A 27,336-nucleotide genomic window follows, 5' to 3' on the forward strand; every position below is an offset into this window, starting at 1 on the left:
TATCACCTTATACATTTTCAAAGTAGGAAATATCAGATAAGTGAGGTTTGAGATAAATTTTGGCAGTTCAGCAGAGAGTAATGTTGTTTTAAATAGATTATTTACGGGGCAGTGAGTAACATAAGGTTTCCCTTTTAGGATTCGGAAGGTGACACACCTCTACACGATGCAATTAGCAAGAAAAGAGATGACATGTTGTCAGTGCTGCTGGAGGCCGGTGCAGATGTCACCATCACTAACAACAACGGGTTCAATGCCTTACATCACGCTGCCCTGCGAGGAAACCCCAGGTATGTGACAGTTTTCTGCAGTAACGGTTTTAGTGCGAGTAATGAGGACGTATTTAGGCGGGCTGTGAGGAGGTTAAATCCTCAGGATATCACTAAATGCTTGATGCTTTCGATAACAGCTGGTTTGATTGCTGAATTTTAAACACAAAAATCAGTGGAGTTTGAGGCACAAACAGCAGAGTCGTATCTGGAATGCAGAAAACGTCAAGCTTCATGCAAAAAGGAGGGTCAAATTTAAAGCCACAGCGCTCTGCCTTTTCACTGCAGAGTCACTCATTTGTTACTTAATCAGCTTCTTTTACAGACATGGACTCTGATGTAAGCAGCTTTTGAATATCTGGCAGTATACCCATTGACGCTGTGTTGTATTTGCTGTAAAGATCAATTTGCTTCCTTCTAAAGAATCCTTCTCCTTTTGAATGAAGCGTTTAAACTAAGTTCTTGAAGGAGAATTTTTCCTTCACAGATTCTTCTCAAGCTCTAAAGTAAGACCATTAAAAGTTAAATAAGTGTAATTGTGCTGCCTCACTGGGGACATTTTGTTTGTTACCTCAATTTAATTTCAAGTTATTCTTTAAGGCTGCCACCATTACGCCAACAGATGGCCGGGTCTGTTATGTTGAGTACTGGTAGTTTAGCTTATAGGCTTTAAAGTTAATTTGTAGTTTCCTTTTACTGTTATGCTTGTCCCTCACCATGTGTTGTGAGCAGAGGCTGGCCTGAGGAGGCTGTTCTCTGCAGCAGTATTTTGTCTTGTCCTTGGTCGCTGTTATTTTGGGCAGGTTGTGTTTTTTTTTCCCTGTTCTTGTCACTTATAGAATGTAAAGGTGGCTAAGAGAGGAGACTATCTGAATGAGACTGATTGTTCGAGATCTCTTAACATGATGGATTTAGATGTAAAGCTTTAAAAGCAATCATTCGCTATAACATTTGACATACTGTATGCTTGTCATTCTGTGTGTGTTCTTCAGGAGGGAAACTCTTCTGAACATCCACAGTTTGATTTGATTGACAGATTAAGATCAGCTCTTTTGGTTAATTCTTAGCGCTTTAGATTTACCACACATTAGCATACATTTTCCACCATTATTCCATATATTATTTATAGAACTTTTCAGATTATTTTGCAGTGACTGTTGAGCTGTTAGGCAGCCATATTGAGAGCTTGAGGTTGGTAAGAAAACTCAAACTTTTCCTGGTTAAAGTCTGATTTCATAGGAGCATTTTTTTCACCTTTTTAGCCTGGAAATTCAACTTTTGAGGGAGAAAAAAGGAACACATAATTTGATTTTATTCTTTCATGCTCTGCCTGACAATGTTACAGCTGGTGTATGATCTTAGCTGGTTTTGCAGCTGCACTCTGCCTCTTCTCTATGTTAGTGGTGCAAGTCTCTTTCATGGATCTGCTAAACCAAACAATACAGGCATGTCCCAAACCAGTAAAACAAATACTTTGGAATTATTTTCTTTTATCTTATCTTATCTTTCTTTTATTTTATCACTACTGTTTGACATTTAGTCTGTAAAAAAACACCCACATTCTCTTTGACTTAAGAATTAATGGAGTTAAGGTGGATCACCTGCAATGATTCATTGCTCCTTTCTACATCTGTTGCACTGTGGAAAAGGTGATCCAAAACCATCGCTTGCTGCACACTAACCGATTTATTGATCCATACTAACATTTAAACAAGTATGTTGATAATATCAACTTATACTCTCTTATAATTTCCTAAATTGGTTGCAGCTTGAGCTGCACAGTATATCAGTGTCCGTAATGCTGCATTTGCACAGGACTGCTAAGATCCAATATTTGTCAGGATATTATATTTCAAGTGCCATGCATTCAAATTGTGCATGCCAGTAATATATATTTAACCTTTTTATGTGACTGCACTAAATATCCACATTTTTATGTTTATTTTTATTGGCAGAGATGCAAAGCTCCCATTGGTGGGGACATTGTGATAAAATAAAAGCAAAAAACGTGCCAAGTCCATCAGATTCTCAGAGTAAGTTTAGTGACTACGTAAAGTTTTTTCTAAATTGTCTAGATTTATACACATTGCAGACAAAATTATTGGTTTTCCAGTGGAAAAAAATGCTTCAAGGTTGGTCCTGTTGAAAGTTTTACTCTCAAAGAAGAAAAATAAAGCTCAAGACTTCTCAGTTGACCTGTATTGTAAATCATTTAGTTTATTTAATAAAAGCAATTATGCAATGTTTAAAGAAAGGCTGAGTAAAACACAGCCAATTTGAATTGTAGATATTTAAAAGCAGAGGGTGCATAATTTGTTTTAGCAAAGCAGCTTTGAGAACATACAGTAGAAAGCTGGTTTTCAGTGGGAGTCATTGATTTACAGGCAAAAAGTGCTGGAGTACAGCATTTTCTATATCAGGGCTTCGGTTGTGTTGTGTGTGCATTACCTGCCTCAGTCCACACTCTGTCCCCTCGCTTTCAGAGAAACAAAGATATATGTCCCCATCTCCAGTATTCCCATTTACTTTTATTTCACGCTCGAGCTGCTGCAATATTGGAGAGAGAGTCTACAAGTCCTAAAGCCCCCCAAATCTCTCCCTAGGTCCAAGTGAAAGCTCCTGGTCCAAACGTGTTTAGTGGAGAGACAGTTGTTTCGATTGATTGGTTTGAGGAATTTCTGCCATAGAATCATATTTCTTAAAAAGTACTGATGTTGGCCCATAAGAAATAGTTTGAGTGGAGTGCTAATCAAGGGTCTTTACATAGAGATTATCATGTGAAGACCACTGACAGAAGAAGTATAACTAACTTTAGGAACTGAATTTACTTGTAACATTTAACATTCAATTAAACCATCAGTACAGGCTGTTCTGGCATGCGTTACATAAACAAGTCAAAAATATTATTTAGTCCATCAAACTTTATTTATATTGCACCATTCATATAATCCTGTAAAGACAAAGTGCTTTACAAGATTAATAACGAATCTATCCCCAAACAAGCTGACAAAACAGTTTAAAAGATTAAGTTAAAATGGAGCAAAGCACGTTAAATTTCTATCAAAATAATGATTGTTACAGACAAATCATCAGTTTTTTACCCTATAGCTACACTGAAGAAACAGCGAATTGGATTTTAAAAATTCATATTCAAATAAAAATTTGAAATATTTAAGAAATACAATGGGGGTCATAAAACAAAAGTACAGTGCATTAGCAAGTATAACTTAAAAGCACAAGTCATTGTAAGACAGATGTTAACGTTATTGTTTAATTAAATATAAATATATAGCATGCTCTGGTGTGGTGTAGGGTTAAGACGCGACCCATGTACAGAGGACGAACGACAAAGACCTCAACGACTTTCTCACACAGCCAACTGTCCTGTCACTTCTCTATCAAATAAGGGCCACTAGAGCCAAAAAAAGTCTAAAACAAGAAGCAAATAAAATAACCCAAATTAAAATGTGCATTAGATTATTTTGCATCAAAAAGCAAACGCTGTGTTATTACAAGTCAGTTGTAACACATACATAAGCATCTATAAAGAAGGCCCCCAAAAAGACAGTTTTAAATACCTTTAAATTATAGAAGAAACATTGATAAAAATATTAAATACATAATTTATTTAAGAAATAAATATGGAGTAAGAAAACAAATTCAAATTGGTGTAAAAATAAATCCCTTTTGCAGTTTAGTCATTAACACACAACTCTGATAGCACAGAGGCAGATATGAATCACTCAAGGGTGTCTTTTAATTAGAAAAATATTGCTAGTTATGAACATGAAATTCTTCCATTTGGGTTTAAGCAGACAATCTGTCAACGTCCCTGTTGTCTGCGTGTGTAATCTGCTGAGTTGTTTTAAGACTGTGGCTGGGTTATACAAGAGTGGAAAGAAAACTGAAGAAGACTCATAGGAAGAACTCAGTGGGTGACGAATGAATCTTTCAACTTGAAGTCCCGAACACCGAGAGAAATCAGCTCTACTCACCAGGGAGTCCTACCAGACTTTAGCTCGTTCATTACTCAGACATACACCAGTACAGTGTAAATACCGATGTAGTTTTAAACTGTTAAAGGTTTTCTTTATGATCTAAGTTGTGCATTGCGTTCTGTGTATTCACCATAGCCACAGCTTACACAACCTCATCTATGTCTCTCCATCAGGCTGCCAGAAGTCAGTAGCTTCCACTGTACTGTAAATAAAAGATTAATATCCCATGATCCATAGATAGCCTTTAAACAAGTCCTGCCACTGCTTTTGGTAGTCGTTTAGGTGCCACCTCTTTGTAATACCTGCTCATCTGCATTTTCTGTGCAGCTCTGAGCTTTCTTTTAAAATGGGTTGATATAGACAACCCCCAAAGGGTAATTGGCCTATATGAGGAAATGGAGGAGTCTGCAAGCCTTCACACTGTGCTGTTTAAACCAGAGAAGCTTTTGGAATGTAATGCCAGAACTAACAGCCTGCAGCAGAGTTGAGATGTTGGAAAATGGATCTTAATTGTATAGAAAATACAGTCATGGGCATTGGAATGTGATGAACATTTAAGAAAGGTGAATTATGATGTAATTTTGAACCTTTCTTAACATGTTCTTCATAACTGGCATGTATTCAGAAATATGCTTTCTCACAAAGGTTTTATATAATGCATGATAAAAATGATACGATGCATTGTAATTGTTAATAGCCAATAATGAGTAATATACATTTTCATTACCCATACAATTGTTTTGAAGAAATAACCAAAGTTTTATACTGTAAAAAAATCCGTTATTGTTGTAGATGTACAATATTTATTTTTAATCTCTGTTTGGTGTGTTTGGTCTATGTTTAAAGCTTTTGAATTGCTGACATCTAATGAAAGTCATGCTAGCTAGTGGATTAGTTAGCAGGACACTCATACATTCTCACACAGACACGTTGGTGTTGTATTTCTGACAAAGTGTCTGCTGGATGCCTGTGCCCTGTTACAGCTGTTTGTAGTCTGGTGTGGCAGAGAGGCGACCCTCAGTCAGGAAAAGAGGACAATAACTCAATTTTGCATGTGGATCAGTGTTTTTTTTTTTATTATTAAAAAAAGAAGACAGATGTTACAGTCACCAAGCATACCAGATGATAATAGTGCTGTTCTTACGCTGTTGAAGGTGTCAAACCCAATCGTGGATCCTGTAGTCATCAAAGCATAGCTACAGCTGGTTGAAGGGGACCAAATCCATTCAAGAGGTGATTTGGTTCCATTTTACCAGCTTTAGCAAAGCATTGTTTCAGAGTACCTGTTGGTAAGAAATACCTTCAGATTTTTTTTTTGTTTGTTTTTAAAGGTTTTGCCTCATAAATAGGTTAACATTTGAAGAACATTTAGCAGTTTAATAGATTTCACCACTCATCTCACTAGCTGACGTGATCAATAGTGCACCCTCTTAATTTCAGTTTCCTTACTCGCCTTCATCAACCTATCTGACACCCAGGTATATTAAGCACCTTCACCCCGTTTACCATCACACCAATAATACACAGGTACAGGTTTTCAAGCTGAGCTTCCTCCAATGCAGTCTATTAATCTTCCTCGCCATTTTTCCAAGTTTTGCCCCTTTCATAGACTGTGAAAATGTTCTCTGAGAAAAAAAGATCATAATAATCTGTGGCTGTGCACTTGAGTCAAATGTCCTGGAGTCATGAAGCAATTACAGACTCTGACAGATGGGCCCCGCTGCAAGCACGCTGCTGCTCCGGTCACCGAGACGGCCAACAGACAAACGCAGAGGCAAAAGTACATACACAACTTCTGTTACTTGTGTTCCTACAGCAGCTCTTGCGGGTGTCAAGTCCCAACATTAATTTAAGCCACTCTTTTAAGTCCTTCAGGCTGATTTGCCTTGTAGAGTGTTCAGTTTGAACAGTAACTCAGGATTTTATTTCACATTTCTTTTACTGCAGAAAAGGACTCAATATATGCATGCACTGAATGATCTCTTGTGTTTCCTTGAAGAAAATCCATCATGAATGTAAAATGATTTGGGAATTCTAACATCAGGCAATGCTTGTTTAGAAAAACATCACTTTTCACATGTTGCCTTGCTGCTTTACTTGTATATTTTTGCACATTTAGACACAATCCAGCAGCATAACTAGACATGCACCAGTTATTAGGCCAGCAATTGGAATCTGACAATTTTTTTTCTGGTTCAGCTCTGATTAGAGATTGTCAGGTCATTTATTCAAAAATAAATCAATGTTTTTTATCTGTCTATTACATGCATCATATAGGGAGCATTATAAGCATTAGTGCATGTTTTGTGAGGTTTACGTTTTGCTAAATATTTTGGGGATAATCTTGCAATTACTTCAGTTTCTATTTGGTAGAGAGGGAAGTTTAAATCTGATGGCCTACCACGTTTTTCGTCTAATGTAGTCCTTCAAATGAAAAAAATAATAAAAAATTGGCCCTTATCAGTGTAACTCTAAACTAAAAAATCTGTTCTCCCTCACTAGCACGGAAAAAGTCACTGCTACACTTAATTTTTTAATTTAATTTAATTTACTTAATTTAATTTAAATGTCACAGTTACTTGACACTTATATATTTTTAACCAGAACCTATTCATTTCTAATATCTCAGTTGTTTTTGTCACCACATTTCACAAGGGCCATGAACACAGTCTGCTACTCTAATTATTGACTTTTTCTGCCAAAGCACAAATGATATTCTCCAAGTGGCCGGTGACAGCTGAGCGATATACAGCCTTGCTTGTAGACAGCATGGAGGTCAACATAAGGCCAGCTTGATATGGCACACCAGGCAGGTCTATTTGTAACATGCATATGCACATTCATGCTTACTTACTTACACACATTCACTCCAGAGTCAGGTGGCGGGGCTGCTCAACTCATTTAAGGGCCATAACAGGGCAAAAGCCAGGGGCACGACAAGCACCAAGCATTTGATAATGTCAGCATCTGCTGGGTTTGTCACTTAGACAGCAGGTCAAGGCTATTGAGAGGGCCTGGTGAAACGTGCTGGGCATGGCTCACCCATCTGAGTTTCTCTACAGAAAACAGTGCTGAATGATCAGACATTTCAAACAAATGGATAAAAGGTTCAAATGAACTTTGTTTATTGTCCAATTACCATCATGTGAGAATTTTATTTTAAGTTTGCATCTGCAGGTTAGGTTTTCTCATTTTCTCAGTAAATCTAACTAATTTCTTTTTACTTATTTCCAACTGTTTGAGTTACTTATAATTTGGTGCATCTAGGACAGGGGTTGGTGACCATAACTCTTTAAAAACCAGTTTTATGGTGTGCCACGAAATAGAATTAGTCTAAAATTGCAACCTTTGTATGCTCCTCTAAAATTCAGATGGCTGTCATTTTTTACAATACCTGCTCTTAAAAAACATTGTTGCAAGTGAATTAACTTAACAATATTAATAATTTTAGGTTTTAGAAGTAAGAAAAACAAACTTTTACCAAATGGAATGGATATATTTTTTTTGATATTTCTAAAAAAAATGAAGAGGAGGGAAAAAGCAAGTTGTATGTAATCTGATAACAAAAAGTATTCATTGTGCAATTAGTTGAATTGTGTTGTTGAAATTTAATGCAGAAATTGAATAGAAAATCAATGAAGAGCTAAAACTTAATTACCTCTCTTTATAATGCTCATCTTCTTAGTTTTGGCCAAAGTTATTTCAAGCCACTGTTGAGGGGCTAAAAAGCTGCTGGTTCCAGACCCCTGATATAGATTGTCCTTTTTTTTTTTTTGCTTTACTTAATCCATCAAGTCTGTTTTCAAAATGATTTCTAAACAGTTTACCTTAAACGTGTCTAATTTACGCTTAAAAGAATTGTAGCTATTAGGAATACTACAAATATAAGTAGTCTCTTTACAGTTTTCTGTCAAACAAAAAATTATGTAAACTACCCTGACACAAAACGTAGTTTTCTTTTCAGACTCAAATTCAAATAATATCTAAAAATAGTTTACTCTAGTTTTGTCATAGCTATAAAAATAAATCTTTGTCTTTTTGCAGTGAGGTAATTTGAAACTTTTATTTAACCTGGCATCAAGTTATGGTTATGAAAATGTGTTTATGAAGGCATCTAAAACATTTTAAAGAGAAATAAACGTGTGCTAAAGTTAGTCTGTCCCTCGTTTTCTGATCTGAGCAAAGGACAGAGAAATGGGGGCCGGAGTGGGTGAAAGTGCTAGATATGAATAGCTCACCATGCAAACAACTGCATGCTAAGCTATTGCGGTCCCCTCACCTCAATTCTATCTCTGTACCTCTTCCCATATCAGTTGCCTTTCTTTTTGTTTGAACCAGTCAACAATTGGAATCAGCTGACAGGCCAGAGCTGACCCTGATGCTGCATTGTCACTTTTTGATGGTCTAATCTGGCTGCCATGCGGCCCAGCAAAGCATTTGGCAAGCATAGCAAACGTGAACAATGAGAGCAGGACTCAGAAAAAGGGAGGGGAGTTGGTGTTGGGGGGCTGGTGTGCATAGGGCAGCAGGGTTGATGCAGGGTGGGGGTTGTGGGTAAGGGCAAGAGTAACAGAGAGCAGTTGTAGTTAAGATTGTTAACATATAATCCACACAATGCAGCAACAGCACCATGTTTTTCTGCCTCATCAGCAGCATCTTTACTCTCCTTCAGTTTCATGTTTATTTTTGTAATTTAAAGGGAGCAGCAATGTTGGAGATTTGATCCAAGTCACCTTGCTTGAGCCTTGCAGGAGCACTGGAAAAGATTATGGTATTAATAGTTAGGAGCAGCACGCTGCGTACCACTCACTGCTGAGTGAAGTTGGTGCTAAGTTGCAGTTGGCTGACTGTCAGAAGCCATAATGCAGCAAAATCAGCCAAGAATGAAAGGAGGCCCCAGTTTATACAGCAAGGTCACAAGGAATCTCCACATTGTCATAGGTGGCAAATACCGCTACATGACGCTGTCAAAAGAAGCTCAAGATGGGATTTCAACCTTTTTATGCTAACTTATGTTATTACCCAGTGAATTGTTGCTATATCTTGGATGAGAGCTTTTTATTGGCCAAGTCAGCTAGTTTGGGAAAGCATTAAGTTCCCTACAGCGATTACTGCTGCAGTGAAGCTGCCTAGAGACAGTATAGCTAATGTATGAGTCTTGGCGCTCATTCTTTTTTCCCCCCCGCCCTCCCCTTAACTTTACATTGTTATCCTATATAGACACAAAAAATCAAAAAACAGCAGCAAAATATCTTTAAAACACATTTTCAGAATGAGGACTTGCACCCCACCAAGAATACATACTTCTTTACATTCCATAGCTTTCATATGTTCATATGGGTACATAAAGAAGTATGTAGTCCGAGGAGGTAATCTTTCTGAAGCGTTCTCACCTTTTTTATTGCCAAGGTCAGGAAGTTGGGAGCAGAACGTTTTTTTTTTTTGTTTTTTTTTTCTCCCACTGTTCCACTCTCCCAAGTATGGTAGTGTGCACTGTAAGGTGACTTTGAGTGTAAATTCAGTTCAACACTCAAGGCTTTCCTTTGGTTGCCATGTAAGGCTGAGCAGTCTGTCCCCCCGCCCCTGAATGCAACAGAAACTTTGCAGTCCATACCATAGTCAACCGTCCCGACAAATCCCAATGCTTGTCCTCAAGGCAGCTGAGTCTGGTCTGCAAGGTTGAGAGAAGAGCAGTTGCGGTATTTTACGGGTGGGAATTCTTGAAGAGACAAAAGAGCAAAAAAAAAAAAAGTTCATGAATTGTCATGAGTAGGAGTTTCCAGTGTTTGATGTTTCCTGGCAGCAGCGTCGATGTGCCTATATATGAAGGGTCCCGCTGATGGACTGAATGTTTCCGCTTCTCTCCGCCCACTTGCATGCGAATCTGACTTCTTCGCGGTGGTTTTGTTGCCCTAATTTTCATACCATTTTCTGTCCCATTGCTGTTGCACCAGCGCTCTAACACTACAACTCTAACGCCGGTCCCTTATCTCACTAGCGTCAGCGGCGTCCCCCCCTGTGGCTTTCTGGAGTGCTTGCTGATGTTTGAAAACGACAGTGATCCAAGTTGAACAGGAAGCTATTGTGAGCAGGATTTGGGCTTTAGGCGTTCGGGCAGGCCATAGGTCACATGAAGCCGCTAATGCCCACTCAGCACTTGTGGATTGGTCCTCGGTACACCCCCCTCCCTGCCAAATTGCCCACCCCTCTACTCTCACTCTCTCCTCGTTTCATAGATCATCATTACATGGTTATGCTTTCTCACTCAATTTCACCAGTCTCCCTTTCTACCTGAACCAGACCTTATGTTGCAGAGCAAATCATTGAGTATTTGCATGGCAGCGAGAACTGTTCAGCAGCCGCGCTAATGAGTCTTTACACCCAAACCTGCACATTCCACAAGTTGACGCTGCCTTCCACCACACTAAACTGACCAACAGTCTGAACACTAAGGCAGTTGGTTATGGGAGCCTAGTTTTTAAAGTTGGGAGGCTGTGTGGTAGAGAGTTGAATTAAGGAGCAGTGGTGCAATGCTTTTGCAGTGGAAGGGTTTTGGAATAGTAATGAGAGAAGGTGTGAGCGGAGGTGACAGCTGTTCTCAGCACAAAGATAGGGCTGGGAAGGTGGAGAAGCCCGGTCCGGAAGGTGTGACGTTCTGTTTAGGAAATGTCACAGCTGCCCGAGAGGGTGAGCGCATACGGAGATAGGGGCGGTGAAATTCCTTCCTACGCGCACAGGGGCAGACCAGCGAATTAGCCGGGCGCTTGCTGTGTCTACTGCAGTACCGTGTACCCTGCATGCCCTGCCTAGCCCACAGCAGGAGAAGTGGGGAAACTGGGTTACAGCCCCGACTGCTGTAGGTTTATCCCATGACACACATTTACTCAGCCGGCCGTTGCTGCCAAAATTGTCCCCCTCCTCAGCCGCCTGTCCCCCTCCCTCCATGCACATCTGTATGACACTGCTCACAGCTGTGTGCCGTCAATCCGCTTTTCTCCCACCCGGGACTCATGACCTGCCCGCTGCTCATTACTCCTGATACTTTCTTTTGCCTCTCTGGTCGCCACATTCCATCCTTCTGCCCCCGTCAGCACACCTTGGTCCTGAAAGTGTGGCAACTTACCTCCGGTGATCAAACCCACACCCAGTGTTTTTAGTAAAAAAAAGTATAAACATTCAAAAAGAAATTCAAACAACATTTCAAAAGTCGATGTAATTATAGAATCCTTGAGGCAAGACATCTGTTAAAGCTGCCGAATGCAGAGGGTGCATCGTCTCTCCGCACCCGTGCAGGTCTGAGTTAACAAGTCCGTCATTAGATAGCAGCAGAGCTGCAACCATGAAGCCTAATGAGCCAAAGAGCTCTGCTGCTGCAGCATGTCCGGCCAGTGCCAGGAACACAAGAGAGCGAGAGCGAGCAAGACAACAGAGGGAGGCGGGAGTGGGGGGGGGCAAGATGAGGGAGATAGAGTGGAGAGTGCAAAAAACTGGGATAAAATCCATGTGGACCATAGCAACTCCCCCAGCTTCTATTTCTACGAGTCCACCTGCATCTTCTTTTTGTCCATACTTTTTCCTTTTATAACGCCTTCATTTATTGTGTTCTTTAAAGATAAGAGGAACAAGCGTGGGAGACGATAAAAGCCCCAAAAGGTGCTTTCTCAGGTTAAGTTGCGTCCTGGTGATGCTGCTGCAGAACGGTACAATCCACTCCCTCTCGGCTATGCGGCTTAGAGGCGAACCATGCGCCTAACACGTCCGAAGAAGAAGGGAGGCAAGAGATGGGACGGGAGACGTCAAGGCCCATCAGGGGTAAACTCCGTCCAAAAGCCAAAGAAGAGTATATATTACCTGTCAAATCATTTTTTTTCATCCGTGCTGCTCCTCTTCTCCCCTCCTCTTCTGTAGTGAAGAGAGCCATAATGACCTAGAGAGCGCTCCAGCTGCTGCAGCCATCGTGTGTGCCGGGTGCACGCCTGACTCGCTGATTCAGCTTCTATGTTTGGGGGGAGGCGGTGGCGGTGTGGGGAATGACGGGCGGGTTGAGCTCTACAGTCAGAGAGGGAAGGAGGGGAAATAAAGGGAGAAAGAGGCATACACATATACATGTATACATTCCTACACATACATAAGTCATACCTTCAGAGGAGGAAGATGCAGAGCTGCAGTTTGTTGAAGGGGTGGGAAAAAAACTGCAGCATTTTCCTTCCCATCATATGCATTCTAAGGGAGGAAAACTGGGAGGATGCCCTGATCAGTTGAGGAAGCAGAAAGTATAGCAGCTACTCTCCCACTCTACCTTTCTCTCTTTCCATCGTCACTCCACAAGCACCGGAGCTTCATCCTGCTCCTGAACTCTGCTGCTGCTCCTCAGTGGAACTTTGTACAGCAGATTTAGATCAGAGTTTACAAAACATTTGAGAGCAAATGTGACAGAAGCACATAAAAAGTCATCTGGAGAAAAACACAAGTGTATTTTTAACCTACCTCTCATATGTAAGTAACATATTTGGTGATGCCGATTAATGAAATATCACATAGAAATTCCTGAGTTAATTTTTTTAATATCAAAATTAAAAAAACACAATATTATTACAACATATTATAAATTCTCTGCTAATCAATATGTTCTAGCATTTCAGCGTTTTTTATGGAATAGCACTGTAATCTCATCTGTAGGTCTGTGAAGAAGGATCTCTGGAATCAGTAATGATTCATTGCTCTGAGGTTAATTTGGAAACGTTGAAACCGGTTTGTTGTGTCGCCATTTTTTACATCAACACAGGCTTTTCCACAGTTGGCAGTGTATACTGGTTTGTCAAATATCCTTTAAACGACAACCATTCATGCAAATGCCAACATGTAATCAGTGTATTCACTGCTTTTGTTATTGTTGCCTTAAAGTGAGGGTAATTTTGAGTAATCCTAGCAGCTACATTGTTAAAATAAGAATATTAAAAAGATCGTAATCAACATATATCACATATGCTTAATTATAACCAGGATCATGTACAATTTTTTTATTTTAATTTTAGTGTTCCCACAATGTAGTGTGTGCATTGTATGGGTTTTCTTTAAACCTGTTTACCATTATCCCCTCAGAGTGACATTGTAGAGACTCTACTGAATGGTGACCACTTTGTAGAGAGCCAAGCATTTCAAACACGCCTCAGCTCCATGTTGCTGCGCTGCTCCTGTGTCTTGTCTCACTACCTCCCTTGACCATTTTTAGTCAAGCAGTGCAAAAAATAGTTCCCACTCTGCTCTTCTTCTTGCCCCACCCACTCTATATCCCCCAATCCCCCACCTTCCCAACTGAGACTCCGGGAAGCCTCCCATGCAGCTAGCTCCCGGCCCATCGATTCCACCCGCCTGGAAGGAGAGAGCAGCGCTAGACCAGATAGGACCCCGCTACCATTTGCTGCGCTATTTTTAGTAGCTCCAAATAAAGTGGTCTTCTCGTGCTTCCACTTGTATATACTTAACCTCTCCCTCCTCCCCCTTGTCTCCTGTTTTGCATCATTACCACCGGCTTTACTGACTTCTCCGGTACCACCTTCTTGCTCTCTGTGTCCTTTTGACTCACCCCAGGTCCCTATCACTCCCTCTTTTAAAATAGAGTTGGAATTCACTGCTCATGGTAGATCTTCTGTTTTATCACTGCTAAACTTAGAGTAAGTGCACATTGTTGAAATGGGGATAAAACACAGAGAAGCATGCGCAATTTGGAACAAAATAAAATATTTTCTGATGTATTAATTTACTTATTCTGCTTTTGGGGACACAAGAAGACGGGCAGAAGCCTCACCTCCGAGGTGCTGGAAAGTTTGGATTGCTTTCTCCTTTTTTGAGTTCTCATTAATTTTCAAGTATCTTTTTCAAGCTTTCCCGAGGCGCGCCCACTGAAGAATCTATTTAATTAGTTGGTCTCATCATGCTGCACATTCATTCTGTACAGGAGCAATGTCCTCTTTGCCCTCCCTTGTTCTTCAGTCTCTTCTCTACTACTTTTATACCTACAGCTTCCTGACGGCTCCTCCACATGCTGCTACACAGGTCCTCTTTATGAGATTGCTTGCTGTTTGAAGCAAATAGCATCATGTCCCGGCAAGAAATGGGCATTAGCATGCTCTTTCATGCAATCATATGGGAATCGGGTCTGATTGATTGGACTTTCCATGAGCCTAAAATTAGTCCCGTAATTCTATGGTTCTTAAATTGCTAAGCTTTCAGCAATTCCACAGTCATTCTGCACCTAGTCACAGTTGAAATTAAGGCTGATTTTTTTTCTTAATGGGGATTAAAGAAGATCAATGTGGACTTTAGATTTAAACGCAGTATATATTTGGCATTTGTTAAGATTCGTCAGTCATTTTTGATATGCATCTGTCACTACATACAGCCAGAGTGCCTTAAAAATAACTTATCTATAATCAAGAAGGGCATTTTCGGGACACAAGCTCTTTGAGTGATAAACTCCAGCCCTTCCATTTTTGTCACAGTGTAATAACACCCAAATCTCTTAGCCGGAATGTTAACACATTTAAGATGTTGCCATATGTTACAAGGTAAGAACCAGTTTGAGACTTGCTAAAACCTAAAATTGAAGTATTAAAAATGTCCAGTTTTTTTTAAAGACTCTCCCAAACACTTCAGTTCAAATTTAGCTACAAATTGCAGTTAGAACAAATGTAATAAATGTACAGCTTAAGCAAGAAATGATAAATTTCTAAGTAGAGCGAACCAGGTCTCTCTTAATAACAGTTCAACCAAAAGTTAGTTTCCCGGGAGCCTTTTCCTCCTCACTAAGTTGTGCTTTTTATCCTCTATCCAGTTGCATTACCATTTGAGCTGAGGATGCCCTTGTGGCATTGTTTATTCCCTCTTTGGGTTTCCACTCTGCTTGTTGTAGCCACCCAACCCACCAGTTTAATCTCAATTACATCCCGCCATCCCATCTGCTGCTGAAACACAACAGCATGGCTTATGTCTTCCCTCCATGATGAATAGTGCAGGCTGAATGTTTAGCTGAGCAGTTAATCGATCAATAAGAAAAGGGTCTAAAGGGTCTACTAATGGATGTTTTGTTTCATTGGATGAACGCTAGGTCAGGATTTGCTTTCTATGAGTACTGTTTAAAATCTATTTCCATGGCAATGTGAAAGTATTCATGAGGATCAACCATTTGCATTTTTTATACTCAAAAAGTAAAAATTTGCTTGGAAAAGAATAGAATGTTTACAGAAATTCTGAATTTCTCTAAACAAATTATACATACAAGTTCAAATTTATACACACCGTAGTATTTGGTTAAATGTCTCTTTGAAAGCTGCAGGAAAATTGGAACACTTTTTGTTACCATAAATATGATTCTGGTATATTATCTGGCATTTGACCTCTATTTCTATCAGAAATTGACATTTTCATTGGTTTGTGTCCTGGTATGACCTCTCAACCCGGTTAAAAGTTTGTGAACTGTTAAAAGCCAAAAAATGTCAGGAAATCAACCAATTTAAATGAACTTCAGCATTTCTACCAAAAAGAATGGTCTATAAAGAAATGCTATGGGCATGGCACAAAGAAAATGTGCATTAATTAAAATTTATGGACCCAAATGAGTAAAGATTTTAGTTACACCATCATTTTGTCCAGTAAAAAACATAAGGATTGTTAAAATTACCAAATGGCTGAGTGAATATAAATTGGACTCCCACTGTATCTACCATCCAAGCAGCATGGGCCAGCAGAACCCTGTTATGTCTGGGATGTTCTACTGTGAGTGTATTGCACAACCAACAAAGGTTTTGGCAATCCAACAAATCTTTAGCACATCTGCTTCAGGGATTGGATTTGGGTGGCTTTGGAAATTTAAGACTCTAAATTATTTCCCAGAGTTCCTGACATTTGAACTCTCTTAAAAAATTGACCCATCTTGCCACTAATATAACATGTATGCATGAGACGAACCCTTCTGCTTCTTTCATGTATTATTAGAAATAAATAGATGGGTGATATTAACGTTTTATTGCTCCTCAAAGTGTTCTGAAAATACAGGACAATGGTTATAGTCTGAAACCCTGACCTTCGTTCATTGTTGTGTTGTATTTAGGCCAATTTAGCGTTTAATCAATATGCTGGAGGTGAGTAACGGCTGTCTGGGTGACTGAACTTCCCCCTCACTCAGTTGCTTTGATCATTAGGTGGAATAAAGTTTCCTCTTTCCTCCACAAAGCAAAACAAATACTAGAGACTGTTTTGTAAAATGTCTGTGTTCAATAAAGAAGTCTGCCTTTTAACTTGGACACTACTGAAAGCATACTCTCAGATTTAGCCCTTTTTAATGTAGTCAGATCTCTTCCATCACTGCATCTCCTTTCCTTCCTTCCCACACCCCCCTCGTTTGCCTCCTCATCCCTTAACACGGTGCATCATTTGAAGAGGTAAAGCCGCTGAGCGCTTGAAGGAATAAAAATGATTTATGAATGGGCCAACCTACCTGGGTGCTGGAGGGGGAAGCCGATGGCAGTTAGGCTCTCTGATCCAGCAGCACATTGTTCCCTCGAGCCTCACTGCAGAAAAAAAGCTCGTCTGTCTCTTCTGTCTCTGATTTTCCTCCATACGTTATTCACGTAACATTTTTATTTTTGAGTGAAATGCAAACTGAATAAATACCAATTCTCTGTAAAGCTTTATAAAGTTGCATGTCTGTGAAATGTGGATCATTATCTACGGTTTATTTGCACACACATCAGTTACTCATGTGAACACTTGCATACTGTGCAGGCTGAATTGTTACTCAACTTGCTTTTATTTTTCTTTCTTTTTTTATTGAACTTCAAAGTTCAATGAACGAGAATGCAGATGTTAGCATTGACTCGAACTATTGACAAGAAATATGCCTACACTGTGTACCTGCACATAGATAAAAATAAATATCATGGAATCCTTAAAATCAAAATAATAAAAAATGTATTGGATGCTAGGCATTGATTACTGCCAATAAGGCATATTAAAGTTTTAAAATGAAAACCTCTTGAGATACTTTAACCAAATTGTTCCTATTGTTTAAAATCCTTCTTATAAGATGCCATTGAAAGTACATGAGCTTATTCTAGTCGAATGGAGCAACTCCGCCACTCCCTCACTTGTAGTTGTGCACTACCATTCATCTGGCTGAAACAAAACCTCTGTACTTTTTTCCATCAGCAAATATAGCCAGACAGGTTTGTAAAGATTTGTGATCCAACGGCATGGATAGTCATGGTGTGAAAACACTAAAGTAGCGCCAACTATCACGCTTGTTGTGGTTTTAAATAACTGGCTGATTAAACATCTAACATCAGTTTGTTATATTTGTCCTACTGTATAGTAGTAAGCAATGTTTAGGGCTGTAAATTACTGCAGCCCAACAACAACACTCTTGTACTGGCTTGATGAGTCCCTCTGACCAGAGGGGATTTCCTAGCAGCTGCAATTTTATGGTGCATTCAAGTACATCTCGTACACTGGCTTGCATAAATATCAAAACAACTCCAAAAGTGAAACCAAACCTCCAATCAGTTTTATAGTGGACACTTTTTATTTGTTTCTCTTGCCTGAAGTAAACCAAAACCGTACTGAAGCCTGACATAAAAACAGAGGTATGAACCAAACTATGATTTTTGCGTGCTGTTACATCCCTAGTTTTAATGCCTTTTTGCTTTGTATTGATTGCATACATAGATGCCAGAAAGAGAGTAGCATATTCAGCTAATGGAAATGAAATGTATTATTTTCATCTCAGCAACATGGTTTTATTGGGAAAGTTACATCTTAAATCATCAGTCTTGGCCAAAATAACAACCTGTAGTTTTGACGTTTACCAGAAAAATCATTTTGTGCTGCAATAAAAAGATTGCCAATTACCTTAAATCATAACGAGGAAACCCCGAATGCATGGCTAGCAATATCATTATTCAGCATAAAAACACCTTTACAACTACTAGCAAATTTACTTTTTATTCTACAATGTTTGCTTGATAACATTTATATAGCTGCAATTATCAATATTTTATGGTTGTCTAATGGCAGTAAGAACTATTGTTATTTTCTTCATTTTTTTAAATCAAAGCAGGACATTTTGAGTAAGTACTTTGAAACTCTTATTTCTTCTTGCTATCATGCTGTGAGAATCTCATCCCTGCCCATGTCTGAAGCACACTATGTATTCTGAAACAATTAATCCTGCTGTTGCTGTTTTACCTAATTATTTATTTATCCTCTGCATGTTACTATTCCCAGTTGTTCGGTTAGGCTCTGTGTTGTCTTGCTGTACAGATACTCTTTGATTAGAGCACCATCTGTAGTGCAGCAACCGCTTCATTCAGCAAGCCAGGTTGCTGCAGCATCCACTGTGAGCAGAAAAGTCCCCCACTAGTAGACGCTCTACCAGTGTCCCAGCTCTTTCTGAGAGCTGGTGCCAGTCCAGCAGATCAGCCAGAGGACAAGCTTATACATGCCCCAATCCCCTGATGGCCAATCAGAGTGCCCACAAGTCCTCTCAGAGCTGGGCCAGTGTGGCTCTGAGCCAATAGATAAGCTCAGCCATGCTGTAATGCTCTGTTTGTCCTGTGGCATGCTTAAGCAATGAGTCCTGACTACCAGTACATCCTGTGCAAGCGATGAATGAGGGGAGCAGAGGGATAGATGGACAGAGAGGAGAGTAAAAGGAAGAAAATTAGAATAGAAGGATGTGTGGTGGTGGGATGTGGAGGTTAAAGCCCTCACTGAAACAACTCAAGGACATAAAGAGCTTTTGGGAAAGTGGCTATAACATATTACAAAGAAAAAAGCTTGCAATGTGAAGCCACTGTAACCACCAATGGTATTTTTATTCTCCTGACAAACCTAGAAAGAGCCAGATTTATTTGCACAACTTTAAGAGCCCCAGCAATGAAGGCAATAAATATGACAGAGTGAGGTGATGTACTACCACAGCCCAGCTGTCAGGCATCTTTAATACTGTCTCCCTCCATTTAAAAACTGTGTAGTTTATCTGTTTACCTGACGCACCGAAATAAGTGAAATTATTTATTTTGCTTTTTATGAGATTTTAACAAAAGGGGGTTCATGTTAGTCTTAGCTGAGTGAATGCATATAAAATTCATTACACAGTTTGCATTTTTGTAGATATGGTTTAACAACCCGCAAAGACGACCAAACGGTGTCATTGAGTAGGTTTTTAGATGTCGTGCTGCATGCTGTATTTTTATATTGTCATTATCTTCTTCTTTTCTTCTTTTTGGAGCTTGCTTTTATATAAACATCACGATGATGACGACGGAGTACAATTAGCATGAACTCATCCTGCAGTGTAGGTTTCTCAATGATGTATTAGGATCCTAATTTATGTAATCAGATCAAAACATAATGTTTTGCTCTAAATAGAGCACTTTGCAAAATTACTCATACTGTATAAACATTTTAACAAACTTTTTAATGCATTATGCAATTTTATGTGACTCCCAGCACAATAAGGTGCATAATTGTGATATGAAAGGAAATTGTTTTTAAAATGTTTTATTCATTAACAACTGGTTTGTGTCCCTGTTTAGCACCCTAAATTGTTACTCTATAGAGCCACTGTTTTCATTTTTTCAAATTTTATTTTAGTTATGTTTGACCTATATACCATTTTTATAACAACTGAAGGTAATAGTTACTTGATTGTGCTGTTTATTGTGCCTTTAAAACAAATAAGTTGTACTACAATATTACAAGCTCTATAAAGTAAACTTTTGAGCAGTAAGAAACACAAAAAGAGTGGCATTATTTCAAATGGATATACATGGTAATGTACAAATGTAGGCCTAACAAGTTTGCACTGGGTTTTATTTAGGGGTATCAGAGTAATGGAATGTGAATACAGAGCACACCACACTTTACAAACTTTTTTTATTTTGAATGGTGCAAGTTTCATAGTTTGAGTGGAATTCATGTGGGCGAAATCATTATATTGTTATTTTGACTTACAGTTTCACGTCTGCTGTGTCCAGTCATCTACAAGTGTTTTGTGTGTGGAGTATTTGTAAACTTAATGTGCTTTGAGGGACACATTCAGGCCAGTGTGTACAGATCTAAACCAAGCAGGGCTGCTGAATAATGCAGCCCATGTTACCTTGGTAACCTGTGTGGACACTGAAGTCAGTGGCCCCATGTAAATGCATTATGACAGGTCAGAGAGGACCGAGATTGGTTTCTCGGCATCTTTAGCACACAGGCGCATGGAGACTCACAAGATGATCCAGGTATTTGTGGTAAATTATCAGGAAATGGTCAAGTTACTTTGATTAATAATTCCCGATCACCATTCTGGATCTTTGAGGAATCTGTAATAGTTTCTGAAAATCTCTGACTGCTCAATGTACAGTAGAGTCAGTCAGCCTCGATTCTCCTGCTGGTGCAAAGTTTCTGTAAGACATTCTGTCTGCTATTCTGGAGCATATGGCCTGTTGTCTCAGTTTTTACGAGAGGCAGTAGCTGATACAAGACCCTTTGATCCTCATTCTACTCCACACCAAACAATAGATTGTAATTAACAAACTCATTTTTCAGTTCCAGCTTCTTTCTTTAGCTGATGTGCCTTGCAGTTTAACAGCCAAAGAAGTGCAACTCATCAGCCCCATTTGGACAGCTTGTTTATATGCATAGGGTTATTTACGTTTTTCTGTTTCCCTTAAGGAACCACCAAAGACAGTAAGTGTTAAAGGGGAAATGTGTTGGGTGCACCAGGCAGAGAGAGTTGATTTAAAGTGGTAGATTTGTCATGCCGTCGTAGATCATGGCCCCCTCTCAGACTGTCTTCCCATACGGTGACAGCGGGCTGCTTGCAGAGTGGCTGTCGATCGAAGGACCTTCAGAGAAGCTAAATTCTGTCCTGTTCTGCAAACCCCAGACTTCCTTGGTTCTATTTACAGATTAGATCCTCTGTAATGAAACATGTCCTGCTTTGTCCACCAGAAAACATGAAATCCAGGTTTTTTAAAAGCATGCACACAATAATACAAAATGCAAAATTAACATTTCATGCAACTAAGAAACTGTCGAAGACACCCAGAGTTGTTTTGACTTTTTTTTTTTTTTTACAAGTAATGAACTGTTGAAAACCCACATTAATAGGAGAAAAGCCCAAAAACTAAAAGTTGAAATTGTTTTTAATGGAAGCATTTAATCTTTTTAAACACTTTCTACAGCTAAGTCAGAGTAAATTCAGGTCCTCTATCTAACAGTTTAGTAATTAGGGAGTAATGCAAACATGATGCTCTTCTATAATAGTCTTGATTGTGTTTAATCAAAATAGCAAACAATTATTATTTTTAGCATTTAAATCATTTAATTATTTAAATTGAATAAAAAAAATGTTGCATTTTTTCAGTTACCCACCTCCAGGATGGTCAAAGAGAAGACTTCAAAGCTGCACCTTCTTTATTCATCTCTGCTCCATCTTCTGTCCATAAACAACAACAAAAAAAGAATCAGGCTGAAAAATTGCCCTCTACCTGATACCTGGTAATTTTAAGGGTAGGAACTTGAGTCTTCAGTTAATGTCCTTACCTATAAAGGGAAGCCAAAGGTGGCAAAGTTAGGTTAAAGTAAGTATAGACATTAATCCTAAATTTAAAATATGAATCCTTACAAAGCTGTGCTGCACACACACACAGACACCTGATAGACACTGAACATACAGTATGAGGGGAGATGTTGCAGCCTTTTGCCCATGAAATATCCATTTTGTCGCTGAAAAACACCTTCCACTGACTTGCTAACAGAGCCCTGTTAAATAAAATCTTAAATGAGCTAAGTTCTCTCCAAGTTACTCACTTAAAAAATACTACAAATGAGTTCTAAATTTACAAGAATTATGAACTCCACCCATTAATGTGCCCTTTTAACTCATTTGTGGACAACACTGATCATACAGTAAAGGAAACTCTACTCCTTGAGGGCCACTATGCTCAACATTTAGATACGTCTCTGGACCAGCACCATTATTTATTTATTTTTTACTCCAACATGAAAAATGGCTTAAACATCGGCTCTGTAAGCTGAGTCTTTGCATTGAGAAAATGCTATAAAGCAAATTTGTTAACTTCTGAGTCATGTAGGCATCTCTTCATTTTAATCTGTGTTTCCTCACTCAATTTAAGCCAAATGTTGGGTGGTAAATTATGTGTATCATAAGTATCTGCTGTCAATCGTGGTACGAAGGTGAGGAAGTTAAATTCGAAGTAAGTATAACGAGAAAGTTGTTTGGTGACATAATTTTGTAAGCTTGAAACAACTAGAAACTAATGCATCAATAGGCTTCTTGGACTCTTTTGCTTCTTCCTTTTTTCATTTTTTTTTTTTTTTTTTTTAGAATAAATTGTCATATACCTAGACACCCTACATCGGCAGGTGATTTATGCTTAATTAAACCAAACCTTTAATCTCCTCACTAACTCTCGCAGCCATTAAAACCCAACCGGGGATGTTTGAAAGCGAATCAAGTGCTTTTAACACAACCTTGAAGGCAACAGCAAATAGTCCAGCGACTATAAACATCATAGAATGCACCCCTTTTCCTACCCATTCCTGTGTATGCAAATAGTCTATAATAAACACATGCTCTCTCAGGTACAGGCAGGCAGGGGAAGGTCACATTGGAGGGGGAATAATTCTCTTCACAGCATGTTAATGAAAGCTTCTTTTATTGAGTGATGTCAGTTAGGTCCTTGTCCTCGGCTTTCCACAGCACTGCCAACGTGGACGCTTCCTGCCTTTACTTTTCTCTGCCGACAGCAGGATGGCAGACCTCTGGGAGGCCTCTTGAAAACGGATCTTGTAATTTAATTGTATTATATCATATCTCGCGTCACTTTGAAACTGTTCAGTTTCACCTTTTGTTTAGGCTAAACCTACTTCCATATAACCATGTGAAATATTTTCATTCAAAGCAATGTGCTTTATTTGCCAAGCAGTTTTACAACCAGCACTCCCAGCAGCTGGTGACTTAGTGACTCTGAGTCACACATGATGAAGAGCATCTCCTAACTCTGAGTGGAAAGGAGGGAAGGGGTTCTGTTTGAAAGTAGTTTCCTGTCTTTGGGAGTGATTTATACAGGATGAGGCCCACTATTTCAAAGGACCTAGAAGTATTGATCCAGTCTTGAATGAGCTGACACCACATGTATCGTCCAAAGTTGTGTCATCTGGTTAGGCTGTTCGAAGAAGGCTCTCTGTGTCTTTAAAAGAGAAAGATAAAACTGGAATCTTAGGTCAGTCTCAAAGAATCTGTTAGATCTGACTAATTTCCTCGGTTGTAATTATTCCATACCCTCAGAAATCCTTAATTGGTGCTCTTTGCATTTAAAAAAATTTAAATTTATTAATAAAAAAAATATTGTGATATTGTAAAGTTGAAATTCCATTAGAATGTATCTATGTTGTATTCCTGAATGCAAATTCTATTCATTTAGGAAAAAAGGGAATAAAGCTGGGCTTTGAATTAGTTGCACACATTGGATTGAAGTGTTGGTTTTTGATGGAAGAGACTATTTGCATATCTATTCATTTTCAGTGTTTTTTTTATAGAGCATTTCATTTTCTCAAGACAAGTTGAGCTTTTTGGCAATTTATTTCCAATGCAGAATTTTTCTCTCATCTTGAGCTAGGAGCCGTACTTACTAGAAGATGTTATGCCAAACACGTCTTCCGTGTCAGAGCAACCATATGTTTGTGCACAGCCATTAATCTCTTGTTGGTTGTTGATTGTTCCAGTTCTGCTCTGTCCTCCCCAAGTTATTCTCCTCAGTTCCAGTTGTAGCAAGGAAACACTGACCATCACGCAGATGGCTGTCAGCCAGGCGAGGGCGGCAGAAGGGCCCCGTCAACCTCAGCGTTCGAGAAACGCAATTAAACGTGTTCACGCTTTCGGCTCTCTTTCATGCAGTGACAAATTCTGATGTACGCAGAACCTGAGGGTGTCACTGTACCAGTCAGTGACAAATTGCAGCCAAAAACAACAAGATGGGGTGCAAGTCCAACTTTCCTGAGGGACTTTTAGGATCTCTCCCAGGGTGACCCAATTCCATCACCTTTCCTACTTACAGCCTATCTCTATTTCTCGGTTTCTTTAGCAGTGTCCTCCTCCACTCAAAATAGCCACAGGATCAGTTTTAATGTTCATTTCTAAGAGAAAATGCCTTTCTATATACTTTTTATCCATAGCAAATATCTAAACTTAAGTGAATGTCAGTTGTCACAGTAAATTAGAATATATTTTATGTTTTAAGGGTGATTTCTATTGCAATAGAAATCAGTGATTTTATGTCTGTGAAAAGCACTTTATAAATAAACTTTACTTACTATTTTGATAATATATTTACTTCAATATTTTGCTCCCAAAAATAAAATCTTACATCTAGATTTATTTCACATACAATGTTATTGTGAAGTATTGAAATTTGTTATTACAGCTCACAGCTAATGAAAACCCAAAATTGTTATTCTTAGAAAATTTGAACATAACATGCAACAAACTAAAAAGAAAGAAACAAAAAAAAAAACTAATATTGGAAATCAACACCACTTAAAAAAGGGTTCTTATAGTTTTCCAGCCTTGGCTATGTATAAAATATATTTTGACTGTGAAAGACTTGTGTAATAAAATATTCAAGGGTAAATAATGCACGCTGTGGATATTCAGATGATGTGCTATATTCGTTTTTTTCCACATCACATTTTGATTTTTAATGTTCAACTCATCAGTGTTGTATTTTATGATTTACTGACTGAATGCACGCTACCTCAAACATCAAAACAATTTCTTTTACATGAATTACTCCTTAAGACATCATCAGGCAGTCATCTTGTTGCTTGAGCACCTTTATTCTACCAGTGTCCTTCCCACCCAACTTCCTATTCATATTCCTGAATGTAGCACTTTGTAAACACTCAGCTTTTTTAGCAATAGCCTTTGGTAGCTTACCTTCCTTGTAGAGGATGTCAGTGACTGTCTGCTGTGGAACTGTCTAGCCCGTGACAAAGCATTTTTAAAGGATTAAAAATCCTTTTTGTAAGGCTTCTTTTTATATTATAATCTTCCAAATCTTTGCTAGCTTGGAGCCACAATCCTCATGTATAACTGTAATAAATAAATGATACATGTACTTGTGTAGATAGTTTGAGTTTCCCTTTTCAAAGTGAGTTACTGAAATATATTTGTATTACAGTAATATTATGATGTTTTGACATGCACCTGTATTTACCTCCCGTGACATGTCACAAGACGCTAACAGTTATTGCTAAAATCTTATACGTACGACATTAAAAAATCATTATTATTCATTTTTAATTCTGCTGCTTTTCTGCTTTTGCACCAAATAACTCAACTGCAATGCAGCAGTGCCAGCAATAGGTATTGGTATTATGGTCTTCCCAATTCGCCAAACATGGCAGAGAGTCTGTCAATCTGGACTTGTATTGCAGAAGCCGCCTGCAACAAAGTTTGAAATGTTAATCTGCCTTGATACAATAGCTACTGTACATTCATTGGATGCTTGTTTTACATGTAATAGAGAATTTTCCCCCATCTAGTGGTATTTTTTAACATAATATTCCTGTTTCTACTGAATAAAACCATTGTTTATTTGTATTGTTATTCCACCTTGGAAAAAAGCTAAAAAAGTGATATTTTTAGCCACTGGGAGCAAGTTTTATGTAATAGCTTTAGGCAAGCCTCTGATGTGGCTTTTTGTTGAATAACTTTGCTTGCTTAAGTCTCAGCTCCCACCCAAATGGGTGAGCCACAAATGAAATTACCCTGAAGTGCCCTCTGAGATGTAAAATCGACAGCATGCGAGCAAATGCTTTCTTTGTAACAGTGGCGACACGTGGTGAATGTGAGATCAGGCAGGAGGGGCGCGGCTGCCATCAAATTTAAGGAGTGCATCTCTGCATTAAGTAGCTGAAGATGGCTGCAAGCAATGCAGGTGCGTATAAGCCTCTGTGCAATGAGAAAGGGTGAGAGAGAGCGAGGAAGACTGGGATCAGTGTGCTGCGCTGTTCATCACTGCAGCAGTACACCAGCCACCAAGACTCTATATGAACCGAGGTGCTGACTGCCTGCCCTTTCCTTCCCTGCCCCTCTCCCTCCCCTTTCCTCTGGCGAATGATGCTTCCTCTCTTCTCAAGAAATACCTATACGTTTAGTAAAGATCCGTAGAAAACCAGCCATCTTGATTCTAACTGTCCTATTGGTTTTTTTTCTTTCCTCCCCTATTTCTTAATAGTGCAATATTTAGTGACTACACAAGCACTGGCCTTTTCTCAGAGCTTGTTTCATTTGTCCGAAGTCCTATTTTCCTTACGTAAACACTCCAGCATGTGCCGTAAAGCCATATCTGAGGAAATCACCCGCTTTCTTTTTGTCGCAGTTCAAACATATGCCCCGTGTGAGCACTCAGGGTTAAACAAGGTCAGAAGTTTTCCTATAAGCACTGTCACTTTAATTCTTGTCCTAGGTACTCGGTGTATGTAACATGACAGGGAAAATTTGTTATACGTTTCGTTTTGTGTTCATTTTGTGTCTTTTTCTTCACCAGATATCCTGGATGTACAGCAGGATACACCTTATATTTTATATTACTTTTGTACCTCATGCTTGAATTCATGGCCTCGGGCTGAAACAGGAAGAGTAGGAAGAGATAAAGGATCAGGTGTAAAGAGATAAATGGCTTCACGTATTAAAACAAAACTGGCAGATAACTGAAACCAGTTTTGACTTGATTAGCGTAAGAGTGTTCACATATATACTTCTCATTGCAGATAAATTAAGGTTTAAATCAAATTGACCCTGGAAGGATTTCGTCTTTCTTTTCCTCTGTTGATAATATTGTTTTTTCTTTAACACTAAAGTGGGTCTTGCTTTCTTCAGCAGTGCTGATACTGTATAGAGTGACAATTCAGCCTCCTTCAGTTTTTTCACATACCCTTTAAATGACCTTCAGCGCCACACCACTGCCTCTTCTCAACAGCACTGTTTAAACACT

General features: G+C 39.0%; 1 protein-coding gene across 6 annotated transcripts in view; it reads left to right on the plus strand.

Annotated features, from left to right (window-relative positions):
• mib1 (mindbomb E3 ubiquitin protein ligase 1) overlaps positions 1–27,336 on the plus strand; it is a 58,170-nt gene that overhangs the window by 15,608 nt on the left and 15,226 nt on the right. For all 6 annotated transcript variants that reach the window (XM_014472665.2, XM_023334983.1, XM_023334986.1 and 3 more), the window contains exon 12: positions 139–290. In XM_014472665.2, the coding sequence (XP_014328151.1) occupies positions 139–290 (152 nt within the window). The remainder of the gene's footprint in view (positions 1–138; positions 291–27,336) is intronic.

This window comes from Xiphophorus maculatus, chromosome 6 (genome assembly GCF_002775205.1).
Source record: "Xiphophorus maculatus strain JP 163 A chromosome 6, X_maculatus-5.0-male, whole genome shotgun sequence".
NCBI lineage: Eukaryota > Metazoa > Chordata > Actinopteri > Cyprinodontiformes > Poeciliidae > Xiphophorus > Xiphophorus maculatus.